A 12,930-nucleotide genomic window follows, 5' to 3' on the forward strand; every position below is an offset into this window, starting at 1 on the left:
TTCGATGCATTTTTGTCGGTTATGATGAATCAAGAAAAGGATGGAGATGTTGTGATCCAAATACTGGAAAGTGTCATACTTCAAGAAATGTGGAATTTTATTAAGCTTCTTCATGGTGGTCACCTCAAAAGATAGAGCTTCTAGAATCTCATGGATTAGAAGAAGGTCCAGAAGAAAAAGAAGAACCTAAAGAGCAGATATTGGATCCAATAAAAGAAAGAGAAGGGTCGTACTCTAAGGAAAAGAGTCCATGGAAAACTGGTGTACATCAATCTATATCCGAGGAGGTTCGTCCAAGCCAAAAGGAAGTCGAGGAGCATGCACAAGAATTAAGGAGATCAACAAGGCCGAGACAATCTAATCCAAGGTATGCCAATGCTGCTCATGTGGATGAATCAATACCTATTGAGCCTTCTACTTATGAAGAAGCAGCACAAAGTCGAGAGTGGCAGAAAGCGATGGAAGAAGAAATTAATGCACTAAAAGAAAACCAGACATGGAGTTTAGTTCCAAAGCCAAAAGATGTAAAACCAATATCTTGTAAATGGGTTTACAAGGTGAAGACTCGATCAGATGGCTCCATTGAAAGGTATAAAGCTTGACTTGTTGCTAGAGGTTTTTCTCAACAATATGGGCTGGATTATGAAGAAACGTTTAGTCCAGTGGCGAAGATCACAACAATTCGAGCTCTACTAGCTTTAGCCGCTAGCAAATCTTGGAAGCTGTGGCAAATGGATGTCAATAACGCTTTCTTACATGGAGAACTTGACAAAGAAATTTATATGGAGCAACCAAGAGGCTTTGAGAACAAGTTCCATCCTGACCATGTCTGCAAATTAAAGAAAGCACTATACGGCTTGAAGCAGGCTCCAAGAGCTTGGTACGGGAAAATTGGTGAGTTCTTGGTACAAAGTGGTTTCACAGTTGCTCCTTCAGATTCTAGTTTATTTGTGAAACAAGATCAAGGAAAACTAGCCATAGTGCTAGTATATGTGGATGACTTAATCATCACGGGAGATCACTATGAGGAGATCCAAAGAACAAGAGAGAATCTGTCTATCAGATTTCATATAAAGAAGCTTGGAGAACTCAAACATTTTCTTGGACTCGAAATAGAGTAGAAAATAGAAGGATTATTTCTGGGACAACAGAAATATGCGCGAGATCTTTTACAAAAGTACGGAATGCTTAATTGCAAACCTATCTCAACTCCGATGGATCCGAATACAAAACTACGAGCAGATGAAGGAAAAAGTCTTCAAGATGTTACCATGTATCAAAAGATGGTCGGAAGTCTTATTTATCTCACACTAAGCCGGCCAGACATATCTTATGCAGTTGGAGTGGTTAGTCGATACATGAGCAATTCGAAGAAGCCTCACCTTGATGTTGTACGACGCATCTTAAGGTATGTTAAAGGCACTATCAACTTTGGTATTTTATACAAGAAAACAAAAGAATGTCACGTGACTGGATATTGTGACGCTGATTACGCTGAAGACTATGATACACGACGATCAGCAACTGGATACATGTTTAGTCTTGGATCGGGAGTAATATCACGGTGCAGCAAGAGACAACCAACTGTATCCTTATCAAGCACTGAAGCAGAATATCGATCGGCGGCATCAGCAACACAAGAAATTATGTGGTTGAAGCAACTAATGGAAGATCTTCATCAATCAACAGATTATCAAGTAAAACTTTTCTGTGATAATCTATCAGCTATTCGATTAGCAGAGAATCCAGTCTTTCATGCAAGAACAAAACATATAGAAGTGCACTATCATTATGTTCGCGAGAAGGTCCTTGAAGGGAAAATCAAGATGATGCCAACAAAGACAGATGAACAAGTTGCAGATATATTCACCAAGAGCCTAAGTAAACCAAAGTTTACAAAATTCAGAGAAGCACTAGGAATGGTCTGCAAGTCATCGTTGAAAGAAAATTTGCATTGAGGGAGAGTGTTAAAATGAAATGCAAATTTAGATAATATGGAATTAGTAATGTATGTAAATATCTAGATATTAAAATGTAAAAGAAATATTTAGATATTAATGAGGAAAAATCTAGATGTTAAAATGTAAAAATCTAGATATTTTTATGTGGTAAAAATATCTAGATATTTATCCATGGAAAAATCTAGTGTGTAGAAATTTCCATGGAGTAGTATAAATATGGGTGGTGATTTCATTTGTGTGTAAGTTGTGAAAAGAGTGAGTTGAGAAGTAGAGAAGAAGTAAGAAGTGAGAAGAGTGTGAGTAGAGAAGAAAAACTTGTAAGTAAGTAATATTGTAATTGTATTTTGTATTAATAAAAGTGTTCTTTGTTAAGTTTCCCGGTTAAGCCTTAGTTTGTGTTTAAGTTCTTAGTGCACTTGTGTTGTTCTTATTATATGGTCGGCTCTGCCGCCTAAGTGATACATGGTCGGTTATACCGCCTAAATAATATATGGTCGACACTGTCGCCTAAGTACTATTGTGCACTAAGAATTCATAAAATTAAAGGCTAATCAACGTCAAAGTGTTGGTGTAGTGAGTCTAGTATAATCTAGATCCTCTATAATGGGTGTGTTGGGCTCGTCAAAGCTTCCAACACTTTTATGAAAAAATGTGATGAGTACATAACTTAATAAATTTACTACTATGACAAAGATGACCTTTTTGATGTTAAAACTGTATTTAGGCTGTGTTAGATTCTGTTTTACAGCAAATACAAAACTCTACGCTACCCATCAGATTAAAACTTGTCTCTTTGGTCTTGGGATTGAAAGAATTAAATACAAAATAATAAGATCACATTATAAAAATGCAAGTATTATAATTTATAATGTGTAAAGAAAGGAAAAGGTAATGGTATGCAGAAAGTTTTGATGCCAGTGTGATGAAAGGTTAAAGAAAGATGCTTTTATATAATTATATATGCATGTAATGTAATGTATGTATATATTCTTTCATCTTTATTCTCTTTTTTATGCCAAGCCTGCAGCCATTACTGAATTTTTCCAAATAACAGAGATTCTTGATTGAGATAAACTTAACTTTCACCTTTATTCTTGGTAAGAGCTCTTCTCTCACACACAATTGAGAATATTGTAGTAGTTGATATAACAGCATCTTTACATTCATGCTTTTATGAGATGGACACCCTTTGTCAATACTTTTTAGACGGGAGGGTGTTTGGGATTGATTTTCTAAAGATTACCTAATTATTTATTGGCAAAACACAAATGATCATTTTTGTGCAACAATTGTTTGTGTTTTGTTAACGCTATAATCATATTATCTCATGAAAATGCAACCCCAAACGCGTTATAAAACAAGGTATTGAAACTAATAATTTGAATAAGTATTGAATCATGTAAACACTTCTTCAGTAAAGTATTTCGACTCAACTGATGACTAGGTTCACGAGATCTTTACTACAAGAAAAGCAATTTGCGTTTTTGGCAATGAAATTACAAATTTGATATTAAGGAGTTTGTATATTTCTATGTCAATTAAAAGAATTTGAAATTTGATATTATTGACGGTTGAAATTGAGAAGTTGTGAACTTCCATTTTGATTGGAGATAAATATTCAGGTTTTGGCGGGAAAATATGTTGTGCGCTAGCCCCATGACCCTCTATTTCTGATATCGAGTTAGTTTAAACGGGCATGCACTCAATACTATACTATTCAAATTCATTATTGAGCAAAACTAGATAAGTCTTCCTTTCAAGTAAAACACAACTATGACACTAAAAACATACCCTAATAATGTACTCCGTATTATTTTTAAGACTAGAGTGATGCTTATGTAGACTATACAAAGCCGTATAAGACTACTCCCAACCATGACATTCTTCCTAACTGCTACATCAGTGTCACATCAGTTTTCTCTCTCTACTTCCTTACCACTTCCTCCTATGACATTTCTATAACACATCACTACCAACCATGACAAACTCCCTCTTCATTGCATACCACAAAAACAATTAAATAAAAGAATGTACAAATTTCTTATCTAGGAGTACAAGTATATGATACATAATTAAATGAAGAAAGAGAAATGATTCGCGCTCAAAGATGCTATATGAAGAAAAATTTGAGGGCGAAACTTGTGAGAGAAAATCAGGGCGGAGCATAGCACATACAATGCCAATGGAGCCCTCCATAGCATGACCGAGGGTGGCTTGTATAACGGCCCGTTGGGAGTGGTCTAATAAGTTGGCAGGACAAACTAGCCGGCCAAAGAAACCGATTTGTTTTGCGTCTTCTTCTGGTGATTTTCATTACTGTAATAATACACTGTCTGAGCATACATCATATAGATATATAATCACACATGTTACCGATTAAACACTATTTGAGCGCAGGCGCCTAGTATGCTTTTGGCCTAATTAGTGGGTTACAACTTAAATGAGAATTTAACTTTTATTTATATTCATGTCAATGATGATCAACGCAAACGCCCGAGGTAAAGGTGCATATTATTAAGACTAAGATCAAATGAGCATGTTCTACATAGCTAAGTGTTAGTTACTAAGGTTAAATAACCTAGATCCTACGTGGCACCTGTGTGATTTAAAATAAGTTAGCGCCAGGCAAATTCATGATGGGCAATATGATATAATACCCAATCAAAATTTTACACATCACATTTACAAAATTATTTTCTTTATATTTCATCAAACTTCCAATTATATATTAACGCATTACTCAAAGCTTCCTCCAACACTCCCAATAACCCTCTTTCAAACAATGACATTGTCACGTCACAATCATCCCACCTCAAAAACCCTCGAAGGCCTCCATGTTACAGTCACCGTAACAGGTGATCTAAAATGGAAAATCATATACACGAAAGAAGATGAAACACACAAATGTTGTGCAATCAATTCACATGATCAGCGTTCAATATCTCATGCATGCTGCATTTTTTAACATCCATTTTGTGCTGATTAGGTAAGCTAATTATACCTAAAAAACAAGATAACACAAGTCACCTAATACCATCAAACATGGATTCTGCATGAACATCTAACTATCTAATCAGTACACCAAATGTTATACAGTAAACAATCTTAAGCCACACTGAACCTAACTGGTAACTAATTATTTTGTATGTTACTTACTTACTTTGTGACCTTACTACTTGTATAATTGTAATATATCTAAAAAAGTATAGGTTAGCAAAATGTATGTAATTAGCCGAACAATGAAATTTCTAATAACTAACTAATCGACGAGTTCCATATAATGTTTATTAATTTCTCAATCGAACGTTAAAAGTACACAAAAAAAGTTCAAGATAAAAGGAAAAAAAAAACAATTCTAGTTTTATTTGCAGGCAGGTAATGGAGAACCACACAAACACCTGTTATGAAAATAAGCCGAATTATCGTAGTTCTGCAGCCTTCCACCTGCCGGAATTTCCCCACAAAGTTTGTTATAACTCACATTCAACTTTTGCAAATCTAGTTCTGTTAACGACTCCGGCAGTCTCCCATATATCCTGTTATGATTCAAGTCTAACGAGGCCAATGTCGCAGGAAACTCATTTAAGTTTGAGAAATTAAATTTAAACATGTTCCTTGAAAAATCAGCGGCTTCAATCGTTTTGTTGGTTCCAAAAAACACTGATATATCTCCCTGCAGCTTGTTTCTTGACAAATCTAACCATGTAAAGTTTACCTGCAAGTAACAGATCCGGGAAAAAATATTTAAATATTTTAAAAATGTAGATTAGTACCAAAAATTATAAAAAGGGTTTTGCTAACTACAGTCTTAACGTGCTTAAAAGTTTCCCGAAATAAATAAACTCGATCCTAAAAGATTACATGTAAATCGCCCTGTTTACCTGAGCCAGTTCTTTAGGTATAGTTCCATTCAGCAAGTTATGAGACAAATAAATTGCTGGAACTCGTCCTGTAAACGTCCCAAACGAGTCAGGAATGGACCCACTTAATCTATTTCGGTCAAGATGCAGAGTTTCAAGATTTGGCAGTGTAGCAAGCTCCCATGGGATTGACCCGTTTAACATATTAAACGACAAATCAAGCGTTACCAAACTCTTGAGTTGGCCAAGGAACGAAGGAATCGGACCCCATAGATTCGTCCAGCTGATTGAAAGTGTTTTTAGGCGCGTAAGTTTAGTAAATGTTGCAGGGATTTGGCCCGTGAGGTTCGTTAGTTTACGAAAGATTAACGTTTCGAGATACGGGAGATTACCGAGGGCTTCGGGGACTCGAGCGGAGATGTTACTTGAGAATAGTGTGAGAGAGGTTATACGGTCGTTGTAGAGGTCACATTCTACGTGGTCCCAGTTACAGCAGTCTGAGTTTCGGGTCCATGTGGTTAAAACGGGCGGGTTTCCGAGGGACTTTTTGATTCTGAGGAGGGTTTTCTCGTCTTTTCGGTTGCAACGTTGGGAAAGAGAAAGAGGAAGGGTGAGGTAAAGAAGGGAAATGGTAATGGTAAAGAAGGTGAAGAATGAGGTCTTCATTTTTTTGGTTAATTGTTAAAGTGAAAACCTGTATTTATAATATGGAAAATGTGAAGATTGTGGGCAAATTTTATGGATGCATTAGATGGACTACTTTGTATAAGTGTGGACTGTCACTATGAAGATATATTTTTCACATCAAGTTGTGCATATTTTCATATGTTTTAGAACATACCTTTGTTCTATGCATAAATGTATCATACACATGATCCAATACATAGTGAAGCTTCCCAATCTTTATAGCTACCATAACAAAAACTTGAAATCAAACAAGAAATGCCTTCAAAAGAATGAAAGTTTTAAACTTTTCCACAATTAACATAAAATTACAAAAACCCCATCAATAAAAACACTTCAACAAATCAGTGGATTGTAAACACAAATAGACATTTTTAACTATATAAACAACTTAATGTGATTTCTATAGCGCGTTAACTAGAACATGGAACTAATATCGAATCGAGCCTAGCCACAGGAACACATACTAAAGGATTGGCTCTAGGAAGAGTAATCCCGGGTCCCTCTTTCATATCAACCCGACCTGATCCCCCTTCTTTTCCTAACTTCCACTCGAAGCACTGAACCATGACACCCAATGTGACTTGGGCAACTTGCATTGCTAACGACGTCCCAGGACACATTCGTCTCCCACTTCCAAACGGCAACATGTGAAAGTGTTGTCCTCTAAAATCCACTTGACTCCCTTCAAATCTTTCAGGGTTGAATCTCAGTGGATCGTCCCAGTTCTTTGGGTCCCTCCCCAGGGCCCACACATTAACAAAAACAGTTGTTTTTGCAGGAACATGGTAGCCTGCTACAATGCAATCTTCTGTTGATGTTCTTGGGATCATTGGAGCTGTTGGGTGTAACCTTAAGGTTTCCTTTACGATTGCTTGGAGGTATGGAAGGTTAGGTATATCCGATTCTTCTAGAAGTCGGGTTGTACCTACCACGCGATCAATTTCTTCAACCGCTTTCTTCATTATTCTTGGGTGGTTGATTAGTTCTGCTAAACTCCATTCTATAGTAAGTGCAGATGTGTCTGTTCCTGCAACAAATAAGTTCTTGAACCAAAACAAACATTGTTAGATCGACGTTTCATATTAATGTGTGACTCCTATGTATACCCGGCAAAGCAAACCCAAAGTTTTTAAAATGGGTCAAATGGGTTTGTCTAAAGAACTGGGTCAATTGGGTCAAAATTCATCAAGTCCAACAATAGTGACGGGTCCAACGAGTCTTGTATACGGGTCCAACGGTTCGAGCCATAAAGTTCCCAGTTTTTAGTTTCGTGTTTTAGCTTTTAGCTTTGTTTTTTGTTTTTAGCAGTTTCGCATTTCTGTTTTCAGTTTCGCGTTTCAGTTTTCAATTAAAGTTTCATTTTTTCAGTTTTGCGTTTTAGTTTTAGGTTTGCTTTGCCAGGTATAGTTTTGCAAAACTGAAATAAAAAACGCGAAGTTGAAAATTGAAACACGTATCACAAAACATCAAGAAAGGGGTCTCGACCCAACCCATTTATACCTACCCGTTTAACCAGTCTAAAAATCCTGACCCATGACCCATTTCGACCCAAAATCCGTTCAGGTCTCGACCCAAGGCGACCTGTTTTCCAGGTTTACTCTTATGTATTAAAAGAAAAAAAGTTACCAGAATAAAAGCTTTGATATTGTCTTTGGTCAACTTGATCTCCATTGTATCATCTTCTAAATTGTTGAGTAAAATATCAAGAAGATCTTTGACATCATTTTTATCCTTCTTTTTGCTTCTTTCATCTTCATGTTCCCTAATGATCCTTTCTATTAAAACATCAAACCGTTTGTGGATCTTTTTCGCTCTTTTTTTAAATCCTTGTAAATCAAGATTCTTACAGAACCATATGTAATCTGCAAGATTGAATTTACCAGTAATCTCCGAAATCTCCGTAACCAGTTTCCCCATATCGTCCACTTCATTATCATCCTCCGAACACCTCTCACTCATAAGCATTCTTGAAATCACATTATTTGTCAACTTCAAAAGCTCACTTTTAACATTCACAGTTTTTCCAACTTTACCCTTTCGCAATAACGAGTTAACAAAACGATAAGTCTCATCTTGTCGAACAGGAAGTAGTAAGTCGAGCGTTGGACCGTTTAAAAGCTCAGACATAACCAGTTTCTTCATTTGTTTCCAGTAAGTTCCAAAAGGCGCAAACATAAAATCTTTTGATCCATATGTTAAGTAAACTGTGGTGGTGTTACGAGGACGGTCTAAATAAGCAGTTTCGTATGTTCTAAGAAATTGTTTAGCTATTTCGGGTGATGAAACGGCTACACAAGGTACTGACCCTAAATGGAACCTGAAAATTGGCCCGTATTGAATCGAGAGTTTATGTAACGCTTGATGAGGAATTGGTGCAAGGAGGTGAAGGTGACCGATGATCGGAAGGACAAATGGGCTCGGTGGAAGCTGATTTTTAGCTCGTGAAGATGAATAAAGCGATCGAAATGATAGAATGGAAATGAGTGAAATGATAAAGATGATGAAGTAGCCATGGATGTCAACCATGGCATAAAATGAAGGTTTGATGATGGTTATGAGATTGTTAGTATTTTGAATGGTATATATTACTAAAAGTTCAATGAAGCTTTGTTGAATGTGGCCGTATATTTCTTATGTGAGCCAAGCATTATAGATCAAAAAACAACTTTTAGTGGATTGAAACAAGAATATTGTTTATGTCGTTGATGTTGATTACATTTGTTCTTTATTTTTGTGTTTGTGTTTGGGAAAGGTATAATTGGACGGACAAAGATATGATATTCAACTGATGTTTACATTATTTTAAGTTATATATATGCAGTTACAATTTGTTCTTCATTTTTTACTTGTTCTATTAAAGTATAATAATGGGTATCAGTTTAAGTTCAGTAACACAAACCAGTTGAGAATCATATGAAGTCTGTAGCTCTTTATCAATTTTGATTATGAGAAAATTAAAAGATATTCTACAATCCAACTATTAAAGTATAAAATATAGTTATTAATCATTATACTTTAATAGATGGAAGAATTCGGCGTCTTTATCAAGGGCATTTGAGCCTGATGTTCTAGGTCTCGTGTCTTGTAGCATTTTCTCGGTTTAGCGAATCGTTTTATTTTTCAGTTTTTGTTACATTTCAGTCAAGTAGAGGGTCGGGTTTTAGTCAAGTAGAGGGTCGGTATAGATAGTTTTTATGTTTACCGTTTTCTAGGTATGAGCCTCACTCTCTTGTATCTTTTAAAGAAGACGTTTTCTATATTTATATAAATTTTCGTTATGTTTGCCAAAAAAAATAATAATAATAGATTAATAGCAAGTCAACAAACCAAGAAAACCTCTGATGTCATGAAATTTCTAAAGGTTGAAGCTTAAGCTTTTCATTTGTACAAGGTATAAAGTTCAGCCAAGTGTTTTGACTATCAGTATAAGCTGTATAAAATTACAAGCTTTAATGAAGAATTAGAGCATTAGGCCGATTTGCCTAAACCATTTGTTAGGACATATCATAAATTCCATAAACTCATAAGATGACCCAAACATCCCCTATGTGATCACTACGATAAAAGCACTTCAAACTTAAGTGAAGACTAGTAATGAGTTAATGACAATAAACGATTACAAAGAACACCAGCCCACACCCAAAATGGATCAAGCTTTTCTACAAGTCTACCACAAGCAACAACAGTTACGTAATCTGCTTGTACCTCTTATGCACAATACAACATTGTTACAAATACGGAGTACACGTATACAGTTCACATGAGGCAATAAACGCTATTACTCAGAATCAGGCTTTTTAATACTACATTCTAGCACAATAAGCAACAATTGTTAACTAATCTGCTTGTATGATTTATGCAAGAACAACAATGTTAATACAATACTGTATTACTTAAATCAACTGTCGCCAAAACACTACTATTACTGAAAATTCGATATAACTTTCAACCATCGTTATTACAGAGTGAAAAGCTATACACAGTTCCATCAACTACTTGTACCCAACCTGCTACTACTTAAACAGTTAAACTGTGTACTTTCAAGCTTTCACCAATGCTATTACAAATACGGATAACCACTATTAATAGATGATATATCATCTAACAGGCTCAAATCACACTCCATTTATAACCAAAATACCTACTAAACCTTTACAGGGAAAAGGTAAACACTACTATAATAGAAAAGAAGCCCAAAATCATCAGTAGATGATCAATCAATCGACGATACCTCACCGATTCATCAATCCTCATAATGCTCAACTAAGAGTAGAGCCTTCTTTAGCTACCAACCAAATCTAAGAAAGATTCTGCAACCAACTCACCTCATGGACATCAAAGTTCTGACCTTTTTCTCCCTTTCTGCCTTTTTAGCAGCTGGGGTCCTTTTTAACCTCCCCAATTCTTCCATAACTACTTTCTCAACTATATCGATTGAGTTTAGCAGTTTCTTTTGGGGTGTCTCAAACTCTGAACCATTTTGATTAACAATATCAGCTAAACTCAATGAAACCTTTCCCAAATTCGATGGTTTAAACACTTTAGATTCCACATTAGGTTTTGGCGTTACTAAAGAAAGATCATGCTCGAGCTGAGCATCTGATGCTGTTGGACTCCCTGAAACTTGACCATCACCATCTCCCAACCGCGCTCTTCTCCTCTCAATCGCCTATATAAATTTTAATACAAAACATTATGTACATCCAATACAGTATCATCATATTGTTCGCCAATCAATAAACACATACGGAGTACTAAATTCAACAATTATTCACAGTAATGATAGATACATTTTTCAAAAATTTAATCATAGATACATACCCTATATATAATAAATTCAATACAAAACATTATATACATCCAATCCAATTAATGTTAGCCAATGATTAAATGTAGCCTTCTTGATCCATTGGCCCTGCTCTTCTAGCACACTTGATGTAACTGGTTACACTAAGTTACCATGAATGTTTATATATATTGATTCATTGTATGTTCATTGTATATTACTAATTTAATAATAGACCATATTCACCTTCCAAAAAGGTTCAGAGCCTGTCAAACAAAACTAAAAAAAAACCCTAATTTTCTTATTTCAGCCACATCATCCAATCTTTCTGCAAATACTTCAATTCAATATTTTTCTATTGCTACACTAATCATCAGCTAACAATTAATTCAAATTGTTCCCCAATCAAGAAACACATACCAAATTTCAACAATTATTCAAAGTAATTATAGAAGATACATACCCTAACGACATGAGTTATGTCACCAAGTGGAGTCCGTGGATACCAAGAAGGTAACACACTGCGGTTACCAGAACGTCCAATTCTGCCACGTCGGACACTGCCACCAAAGGGTGGAGAGTTCTGATTTCGGCGGCCGCGTCTGTAATTTGTTGTCGGCGTTCCAAACAAACCGATTCCGGCACCGGCGACACCACTTCTAGTAAAACGAGTCGCACCAATTTGATGACCTAAACCACCACCTGTTAACGGCGTTGATCCCCATCTGAATGGTGTTTGATTTACAATCCTTCTATCGTTATCATCTAAATCCGGCAAGGTTTCTATTCTACCGACTGACGTCAGACGGCGACTGTATATATCTGCAATGACGTCGTTTGGCCTCGATCGTCTGTCTCTTGCCTCTGGCATTTTTGTAAATCTTTTCAAACCTGCAAAATTAAAAGGTTGTGGAATCAGTAAAATTAATTAAGATGCAAAGATCTGAAAACCCAGATTAGTTTTTGATGAAAAGTTTCAGTTTTAAAGATACCCAGATGATGAACATGTGAAATTGAAATGAAATTAAAGAATTGGGTTACCTGATTGATAACTGCCGTGAATTGGGGGTTCGGATTTAGCAACAACAGTGGTGATTTTGAAGGTGTGGAGTGAGCTTTGGGAGAGGCAAAAATGGTGAATTTTGAAATGAAATTTGGGCGGTTTTATATAAACTTCAAATTCAAACACCTAAAAATTTGGATTTAAATTTAATTTTAATTTTAAATTTAATTTAATTTAATTTATTTATTATTTATTTATTTTATATTTTATAATTAAGTAAAATTAAAATTATTACTCGGTGAGCAAAGGAGGGAGGGAGATGTTTTGAATTTTAAAATTCTTTCTCTGTTTGGCTTTAGGCAAATGATTTTATTTTTTATTAAGTTACTAAACTAGCCTTACCATGGTATGATAAGTTTGTTAGTTTGTGGGGTTAGTAACGCAAAATAGTTGGTCATCCCAAAGTATTGTATGTACGGGAAGCATAAAAACGTTGTAACAGTCACCAATTTCTGTTACAAATGCAACAACTTGCTTCACTTCAAATTTGTAATTGTAACTACTACAAATACGGAGTAGTAGATAGTAAATATGAACTTATACAAATTTATTTACTTGTAGTGTACGGAGTAG

The 12,930-nt window shown here is 35.6% G+C and overlaps 3 protein-coding genes across 3 annotated transcripts; all 3 read right to left on the bottom strand.

Moving 5' to 3' along the window:
* Nucleotides 1-5,322: 5,322 nt before the first annotated feature.
* Nucleotides 5,323-6,487, bottom strand: LOC139876730 (polygalacturonase inhibitor-like). The gene is made up of 2 exons (XM_071864108.1): nt 5,843-6,487; nt 5,323-5,676 (listed from the first exon to the last, which is right to left on the bottom strand). Exons 1-2 carry the CDS (start codon nt 6,485-6,487, stop codon nt 5,323-5,325), a joined length of 999 nt encoding a protein of 332 aa, XP_071720209.1.
* Nucleotides 6,488-6,918: 431 nt separating this feature from the next.
* On the bottom strand, nt 6,919-9,034 carry LOC139876738 (cytochrome P450 93A3-like). The gene is made up of 2 exons (XM_071864119.1): nt 8,135-9,034; nt 6,919-7,551 (listed from the first exon to the last, which is right to left on the bottom strand). The coding sequence occupies exons 1-2, from the start codon at nt 9,032-9,034 to the stop codon at nt 6,919-6,921; spliced, it is 1,533 nt and encodes a 510-aa protein (XP_071720220.1).
* A 1,431-nt stretch (nt 9,035-10,465) lies between these two features.
* On the bottom strand, nt 10,466-12,411 carry LOC139876748 (protein POLYCHOME-like). Its single transcript, XM_071864127.1, has 3 exons — nt 12,336-12,411; nt 11,758-12,185; nt 10,466-11,177 (listed from the first exon to the last, which is right to left on the bottom strand). The coding sequence occupies exons 2-3, from the start codon at nt 12,163-12,165 to the stop codon at nt 10,830-10,832; spliced, it is 756 nt and encodes a 251-aa protein (XP_071720228.1). The 5' UTR covers nt 12,166-12,185; nt 12,336-12,411; the 3' UTR covers nt 10,466-10,829.
* Nucleotides 12,412-12,930: the final 519 nt, after the last annotated feature.

Source organism: Rutidosis leptorrhynchoides, chromosome 1 (genome assembly GCF_046630445.1).
Source record: "Rutidosis leptorrhynchoides isolate AG116_Rl617_1_P2 chromosome 1, CSIRO_AGI_Rlap_v1, whole genome shotgun sequence".
NCBI classification, from domain to species: Eukaryota; Viridiplantae; Streptophyta; class Magnoliopsida; order Asterales; family Asteraceae; genus Rutidosis; species Rutidosis leptorrhynchoides.

Excerpts from the sequence above, each read along its gene's own strand:
- LOC139876730 (XM_071864108.1), bottom strand. The coding sequence starts at position 6,487 with ATGAAGACCTCATTCTTCACCTTCTTTACCATTACCATTTCCCTTCTT. Across the intron at positions 5,677-5,842 it reads TACCTAAAGAACTGGCTCAG|GTAAACTTTACATGGTTAGA; the intron begins GTAAACAGGGCG and ends TGTTACTTGCAG.
- LOC139876748 (XM_071864127.1), bottom strand. The coding sequence starts at position 12,165 with ATGCCAGAGGCAAGAGACAGACGATCGAGGCCAAACGACGTCATTGCA. Across the intron at positions 11,178-11,757 it reads ACATAACTCATGTCGTTAGG|GCGATTGAGAGGAGAAGAGC; the intron begins GTATGTATCTTC and ends AAATTTATATAG.
- LOC139876738 (XM_071864119.1), bottom strand. The coding sequence starts at position 9,034 with ATGGTTGACATCCATGGCTACTTCATCATCTTTATCATTTCACTCATT. Across the intron at positions 7,552-8,134 it reads ATATCAAAGCTTTTATTCTG|AACTTATTTGTTGCAGGAAC; the intron begins GTAACTTTTTTT and ends TTTTGGTTCAAG.